This window comes from Dermatophagoides pteronyssinus, unplaced genomic scaffold (genome assembly GCF_027571235.1).
Source record: "Dermatophagoides pteronyssinus isolate colony J.1.1.1.1 unplaced genomic scaffold, Derpt_VIB-CSIC_2022.12 sq0019, whole genome shotgun sequence".
In the NCBI taxonomy this organism is placed as follows: domain Eukaryota; kingdom Metazoa; phylum Arthropoda; class Arachnida; order Sarcoptiformes; family Pyroglyphidae; genus Dermatophagoides; species Dermatophagoides pteronyssinus.
Window position 1 is genome coordinate 147,520 of NW_027461543.1, and position 8,668 is coordinate 156,187.

Genomic DNA, 8,668 nt, shown 5'->3' on the forward strand with positions numbered 1-8,668 from the left:
ATAATAATGATGATGATTCAAATGAATTATTGTATTGAATGAATGAATTTTCAAGTTGAAAAAAATGGCAGAGTGGGGCTCTATTGAATTGAATTTCAATTGAATATCAAGCCTTCTCATCATTATCATCATCATTTTTTGATTATTAGTTAGTTATTTTCTGAATCTTTTTCATTTTCCTAATCTATTCTTTGATTGAATAAAGCGTGTGTGTTTATTGATGATGATAATAACAATAACTGTAATGTATTTATAACTGTAATGTATCATTATCATTTTCCAAAGGTTCGTTCTGTTTGTTTGTTTTCGTCGTTATGTTTTTGGCTAGGTCCCCAGTAACTTTCTATTGTGTTATATGGTTAGTTAGTTAGTTAGTGTGCCCGATGGCAATTTAAATTGGACAATAAGACACAAAAATGATGAAAATCAATGATGATGATGATGATGTGACAAAACAACGATATTCTTTCTACAACAAACATAACCAGACCACACAGGAACGTTTTTTTTTCTTTTTTTTTAATTTCGTTTTTTTTTGGACAAAATCAAAATGTCAATGTTGTTGTCAAGAAGAGGGAGAGAAGAAAATTTTTTGGCCAAAATGATAACCGAATTGGGATTATCATTTTTTTTTGAAAAAAAATTCTGCCGTTTTTTTCTCTTGTTTCGAAATTCAGCATAGAATATTCTTCGGGCAAACTCTACGAAAAAACAAAAAACAAAAAAGAAAAGTTACCTACCTAGCTCAGAATCATCGTTCCGAACTATTCTCTATTTTTTCGTTTTCGTTTGTATGAAATCGATTTCAGAATAACCGAAACCCGGGATTCTTTTTCATCTATGTTCACTATAGGACTAGTCTGTGATTGGTTGAATTATTTAGTATGAAATTAAATGATAAACAGGATGGTACCAACCCGAAAAAATACCGAAAAAAATACCCGTAATAACCGAACAAGCAAGCATAACGTGAGACGCATGCGGTTTTATATTGATCCAAATGAAACATTACACACGTAGGGAAATAGAGAGAGAGAAGATGTATATAGCCTATGTCACTCTCTCTCTCTCTTTGCTATGTAATGATGATCCAAATGGAACAACAAATATACAGCATACACATAGTAAAAAGAATCGGACAGAAATTCTGGCTGGTTCAATCTGGTTTGGTGAATTTGAATTTGAAAAAAAAAGTAGAGAGACTATAAATAAATAATCATTATCAGTTTTGGTTTTGGTTTGGTTGATCAATGTCTGTTTGTTTCATATTACATCATCATCGTTGTTGTTGTTTTATAAGTGCAATGTTGTGTGTGTGTGTATGTTATTTGTATGCGGGGTATATCTCATCAAATATTACTGTAAATCTTCTATCCTGATGACGAAGAATAATGTCTTTTTTTCCTATCAAAATGATGATGTCGAAATAGAAATAGTGGGTGTGTAAATAGTGAAGATTTTTTTTTATTTGAAGTTTTGCTGATAATGATGACCATCAATGAACAGCAACAACAAAAACGACATATATAATATACCGATCACTCCTACTTTAGGTTTCTGAAGGAAACTTGCGCATTAAACGGGAAATATGAATGGATGTGAATGTTTATAATACCCGTATATACCCGAATTGTGATTTTCTTTCGACGGTACATTGCTGCTGCTGTTGATGTTGTGGTAGTTGCCATCTTTTCATCTTTTCATATCACATCTTTATTTTGTTTTGTTATTTGGTGTGTTCACAAAAAAGGATAATCCCCGATAATTTTCTGTTGGAAAAATACTTTTGTAAAAAGAGAGAGAAAGAAAGAATGTATTATTCAGAAAACTTGATGATATTAACACAAACTTGAAAGCAAAAAAAACCGAATCCGAACAAAGTTCCAAACAGAATCTGATGATAGTGATGATGATGATGAGAATAAAGTGAAATAGGAATAACCATAGAGAAGAAAAAAAATGGTAATGATATTCATTATTTAACAAACTACCAAACATACACCACACACATACAACAAATCGATCGATCGATCGAATATCGACGACCGACCGACTACCAAAAAAAAAAAAAAAAAAAATTAATCGACACACACACATCATGAATACATTCATTTGATTTGTTCATCATCAAGCTGAAACGATTTTTTTTTGCGTTTTATTTATTCATTACCTTTTCTTTCAAATGTTTATGCAAATTGCATAATTGTCTCTCTCTCTCTCCACTTATTCTATTGCTTTATTAATGTGTGCATTCATCATTGATGATGTTGGTGATGGTGATGATGATGAACATCCTTTTGAAAAATTCAACATGATACTCATCATCAACAACATTGAAATCAGCTGAATCAGTTGAATCAATTATGAATGAATGACAATCATGTTTATTTTTGTGTGTGCCCAATGTTTTTAAAAATACCTTTTTTGTTTCTTGTTAATCAACAAATGTCTATTCTGATCTGATTTGCACCGGTTATTAATAATTATCATCATAATAAGTGTATAATGTATTTAAATCAATAATGAATCGAACATTATTAATGAAAACTAATGAAATAAGAATAATAACGAACGAATCAACAGAGGATAACGAATCAATTGAACGAATCAATCGTCATCGTCGTCGTCAAAGTGATTGTGGTAATGTGAATGATGATAATAATGATAATGATGATTATTCAACATCACTTGGCAATGATAATAGTTCCATCAATGATAACCGCAACAACAACAATGATGATGATTCAAATTCCAATGATTCCAATGATCAACAAAGAGTGAAAATTCATACAAAAAACAATGATAATGATGATGATAATGATTCACCAAAAACAATTTATTCATCATCACCGTATTCGCCAACATTAACATCAACTTCAACATCGAGAACACTATTATTTGGACATTATCATCAACACCAACAACAACAACAACAACAAATTCATTCATATCAACAACAACAACAGAATTTTAATCATCTCTACCAACAACAACAACAACAAAATCATCGTGACATGATGAGAAACAATAATAATCGACAACAACAACAGAATAATTGTTCGAATTCAAATTCCAATTCGAACAATAATAATAATAATACGTCATCAATGAATGGATCACAATCACATCATGTTTCCGTTGCGGTATGTTTACGATGTGAAAATTTTATCCGTTTGCCCTGAAAATGACCAATCTTTTTTTCCTAAATAGAAACTATCAAATTATCATGAATGTGCAGCGGCTGCAGCAGCAGCCGCTGCTGCTGCTGCTGCTTCACATGTCCATTATCAAAATGTAAGTAAAAAAAATTGCTGTTTCCATTGTTTGTTTGGTTCATTTTTTTGGTGATTATGATGAGAAAATTGTTTCAGGGAAAATGAATGGAAATGATAAATTCGAAAATTGACTCATGTATTGCACATAAAACCTTGTGATAAGATTGAATAATTTACACTGGCCGGATAAACGACGATTTACCTGGCCCGATTATTTTTTTCCAATGATGATTTGCATGATGAGAATCGTTTAGAGTTTTTGGTTAGTTTGTTTTGTTTTTCGAGGGAAAATAAAAGCTTTTAACGCCATTTTAGCTAAATTGGAATCTTGTTATATGATGATTATTGTTTGGGACGATTTCTCTTTTTTATTTTCCCGTTGATGATCATGATCGGTTGATAATATCAATGATATTCATTCAACTAACTTGTTAATTGAACCTTATTAATATTCATTTCAAGTACGACCATTTTTTCCTTTTTTGATTTTGATTCTCGATAAATGTTTTGTGTATGTATGTTTTAAATGTTTTCTGGTTACGGTCTGTTGACAATCACTTGGTTTGACTAAATTAATAGGATCGAGATTTTTTTTTCCAAAACAACCGAATCCATAACTTTGATGTTTTTCTTTTGGTTGAAAATTCTCATAATATTTATTACCTTGATCACTTTTTTCATGGGAATTTATGGAACCCAAAAATTTTATTTTATATTTTTTGTTTTTGTTTTCATTATCATTTAGAATTCAACAAATTTATTCACTACAAATGTAAGTATGGCTGATTTACATGATTTGACCAGTAGAACTGGAATTGGTCAAACAACATCAACCATAACAGGCAGTAGTAGTAGTGGTGGTGGAGGTTCAAATAAACCAACAACCAATAACGATATGTATCATCATCATATGATGCAAACAACAAGACAACATCAACCACCATCACTACCGCATCATTCGCATCAACATCCATCTCCGCATCCGCATTCACATCATTTAACACATCAATCACATGCACCGGATATGCATGATTTTCTAACCGGATCAACAATTGCTGCTGCTGCTGATTGTCCTGTTATGTCTACAGCATTACCAGTTGCATTAGGTTTAACAGCAATGGCAGCCAATAGCAATAGTAATGGTGGTGGTGGAAATAATGATTCATCCGGTAGTGGGGGTAATAATAATAATAATTCTGGTGGCAATCAAGGACAACAACAACAGCCAATACATTCACCACCACCAACATCATTATATTCATCATCATCATCAACACATCATCATCATCAAGCCGCAATGAACAGTAAGTGATCCATTTTATTATTGATTGATTTGATTGCTATTGATTCGATTGCGATTGATACAGTGAACGGTATGATAACCAGTCTTCATCATCATCATCAACAACAACAACAACAGCAGCAACAAAATCAATTATCAGCATCAATCAATCATTCAGCTGTTGCTATACAAAATCCATTTCATTCACATCATCATCATACGGCCAATTCGTTTGTATCAACAGCAGCGGCAGCTATAGCAGCCGCATCATCACCGCATCATCCTCATCATCATCTTAATAATCATCTTAATCATCATCATAATCATAATCATCATAATCACCATTCAACACATCAATCATTATCAGCTGCAGCAGTAGCTGTTAATGCAGCCGCAGCAGCCGCAGCTGTAGCTGCTGCTAATGCTGCTGATCCATCAACATTGCTATTAGAATCAGCCGATCCAAGAGAATTGGAAATATTTGCCGAACGTTTTAAACAACGACGTATTAAATTAGGTGTAACACAGGCTGATGTTGGTAAAGCATTGGCTAATCTTAAATTACCTGGTGTTGGATCGTTAAGCCAAAGTACGATCTGTCGGTAAGTGATATTAGCGATTCTTAAAACGATCCAAATTTCGATCAATTTTTTTCCCGCATTCAAGCTTTGAATCATTAACCTTATCACACAATAATATGGTCGCATTGAAACCAATTCTACAGGCTTGGTTAGAAGCGGCTGAAGCTCAAGCACGTAAAAATCGTATTGCACGTGAAACAACATTAGATATTTGCGTTCTACCATCGTTGGATAAAAAACGTAAACGAACATCGATAGCAGCACCGGAAAAACGTTCATTGGAAGCATATTTTTCAGTACAACCAAGACCATCGGGTGAAAAAATTGCAGCAATTGCCGAAAAATTGGATTTGAAAAAAAATGTTGTTCGTGTTTGGTTTTGTAATCAACGACAAAAACAAAAACGAATGAAATATTCGGCTGTAAATGGGCCACCGGGTAATGGTCAATAAAAATCCGGACAAATCTGGTCAATCTATCAATATCAATCAATACATTTCTTTGCCAGAGTCTGATCTCTGATCTTTCAATTCAATTCTAGTCGATAATGTTTAATGTTTGTAAATATTCCCCAAATTCCAAATACAAGTTCCAAAAATATTCCCGAAAAAAAAATCTTGAACCCATTTCGAATGTAATGCATGTCTCTTTCATTTTTTTCTCTTCATCGTCACTTGTGTTTTGAATTTTTAAGAAATAATAAAAAAAATTGATGTTTCGCAAATGTGAAATGTTTTTTTTTCAGCGAGGAAAATGGACTTTGTAATTGGATCAAAAATGAATATTTTTCTTTTTTTTTTTGGCTGCTTGAAAATGGCACGTGCATACCAAACAACAAACTATGTACAATGGTAATTGATGCAATGTTCAACAAGGCGTTATTAATGTGTATTCGTTTGAAAAGATGCACAACAATAATAATCGTTAATGGATAACAACAACAACGGTAATAAACATTTGCACGTGAACATTGTTTGTTTGTTTACTAATGTGGAAACGCGTGCGGTTTTTTTTCTACGAACACTGCCATTGGTTTGACCATTTCATTGACCAAATTTCGTCGTTTTGTTGTTGTTTGGAAAAAATATTGAAAATTGAAAAAAAATGAACAGTGATAATCAATTTAGGATAGGATGCATCATTCATTCGATAATCGATTGCTGTTGTTGTTGATATTGGTATCACATTATCATTGAGTGAATTTTGATTTGAATTGAGCAATCATTTTTGTAGTTGAATTAGTGATGCATATTGGTTTTTTAGTAGCGAAGAAAGAAAAATCCAATTTTCGATTCGATGATGTAATAATTCAATATTGGTATCATCAAAGTAATCACGATGCAATGATGATGATCGGATTTGTATCTGATGACAGTAAATAGGATCAAAAATTTTTTGAAAATCCTCTTTGTCGGGATTTCTTTCTCTCTACCAGTCTCTGTTTTTGTTTTTGTAACAAAAAATTACCAGGATGATGATATCAAATAACGTGCCAAATGTTAAAAAAGGATTTTTTGCATCTCTACTTTTCGGTATTCGATTCGGATAATGTTGTTTGAAATGTAATTTGAGTACTGAGTATAATTCAATCATTTCGTATACATTCAATCGTTGATTCATTTGAAAACAAGAAAAAATAATCAGAAGAAAAACAAAGAGAATAATAATGATGTAATCTTCTTATAACAGTAATAATAATAATAATATTTGGCCAATGTCAATGTCAAAATATCTTTGATTTTATCGTTGATTTTCGATTCGATTTTGTTTTGTTGATTTTTTATTTCGAACGGAAATTCTCATTCGAATAATTTGTTCATTATAATGGCTATAGTGATGCCATCTATCAAATGTTAAATTAAAGAAAATTTTTGTGCTGCCATCTATTCGACGTTGTTGTTGTCGAACTTGTGGAATGTTAACAAATTTTTTTGGACAATGTTGTTTTGGTTGACTCGAATTTGATGTTTTTAATTTTTTTGATCGAATCATGCCGAAATTATCAATCCGACAATGTTTAATTATACGAAAAAGATTCATTTTACTTTTTCGTTTTGCTTTACTAATGTTTAGCATTGTTATTTTGATTTTATTTTATTGTTTTTTCTGTTATGATCAACCGTCGGATGAAGATTTTGTAAATCAACAAACAAAATTGATATCGTCAAAACATTCATCATCAAAATATCCATATGTAATAGTTATGACCATTTGTGGTGAACAAAGTTTTCATCAAGGAATAATTTCATTAAAATCGATATTAATTTTTAATTCAAATCAAAATGATCAAAATCAGCGGCAGCGACAACCACCATTACATTTTATCATTATGACCGATCCAGAAATGATGAACGCCATTAGCCATGCGGTAATGTCATTTGAATTTTTGAAAATTTTCGAAAAAAAATTAACCCAAGTTTTTTTCTTTTCCTTCAGCTGGATCAAATGCACACCCAATTATCTTCGTCATCATCATCAACGGAGGAGAATGCAAACAGATATTTTACATACAATTTAAAAAAAATTGAATATCCAAATATGAATACAAGTGATATTCAAATATGGAGATCATTATTTAAACAATGTGCATCACAACGTTTATTTTTACCAACTATTTTAATCGATTATGATTCAATTATTTATCTAGATACTGATGTTCTTGTATTTACACCGATCTCTCAAATTTGGTCATTTTTTAATCAAATGAATCAAACACAATTAGCTGCAGCAACATATGAAAGTGAAGATTATTCAAGTAATTGGTATTATCGTTTCGCACGACATCCATATTATCCACCATATGGATTAAATTCTGGTGTTATGCTTATGAATCTAACACGAATGAGAAAATTTGGTTGGACCGAACGTTTACCAACAATTTTAAATGAATATCGTTCAAAAATTGTATGGGGTGATCAAGATATAATTAATATTATTTTCAGTAAAAATATTGATAAAATTTTTGTAATGGATTGTAGCTGGAATTATCGACCAGATCATTGTGTTTATAGTCAAACATGTCGATCAGCTAAACAAAATGGTATTCGAATATTACATGGTAATCGTGGTTCATTTGTACAACCAGATAAACAACCAATATTTAAAATGATGTTTCAATTGATTGAACAATTTAATCTTGGCCGAAATGAATCGTCAACAATTGTAATCATCAATGAACTTAAACAGATAATGTTCAAACAGAATAATATTGTTGGACAATCAAATTTGAAAAATAATTGTGATAAAATTCCTAATTTAATCATCAAATCAATCGAATCAAATATCAAAAATGACAATGACAATTAACTAACGACAAAGAACGACGCATGACCGCATTTTTAATTGAAAAACAAACACAGAAGTGAAAAAATCTAATCATCATTGTCATCGTTGCTATAGATATTTTAAACAACGTTAAAGTAACATTATGGAATGATCGGCAAAAATTATTTATTAGTTTAATAGGGGGTTCACACTAGCAGCAATGTGAATGAAATATTTCAAATGCAATATTTCACTACATTTCAGCC

General features: G+C 31.4%; 2 protein-coding genes across 2 annotated transcripts; both read left to right on the forward strand.

Moving 5' to 3' along the window:
- Positions 1-1,123: 1,123 nt before the first annotated feature.
- Positions 1,124-5,862, forward strand: LOC113790462 (uncharacterized). The gene is made up of 5 exons (XM_075822691.1): positions 1,124-3,143; positions 3,211-3,294; positions 4,021-4,579; positions 4,643-5,159; positions 5,224-5,862. The coding sequence occupies exons 1-5, from the start codon at positions 2,523-2,525 to the stop codon at positions 5,588-5,590; spliced, it is 2,148 nt and encodes a 715-aa protein (XP_075678806.1). The 5' UTR covers positions 1,124-2,522; the 3' UTR covers positions 5,591-5,862.
- A 1,208-nt stretch (positions 5,863-7,070) lies between these two features.
- shams (glucoside xylosyltransferase 1 shams) lies at positions 7,071-8,557 on the forward strand. Its single transcript, XM_075822692.1, has 2 exons — positions 7,071-7,506; positions 7,575-8,557. Exons 1-2 carry the CDS (start codon positions 7,129-7,131, stop codon positions 8,442-8,444), a joined length of 1,248 nt encoding a protein of 415 aa, XP_075678807.1. The 5' UTR covers positions 7,071-7,128; the 3' UTR covers positions 8,445-8,557.
- Positions 8,558-8,668: the final 111 nt, after the last annotated feature.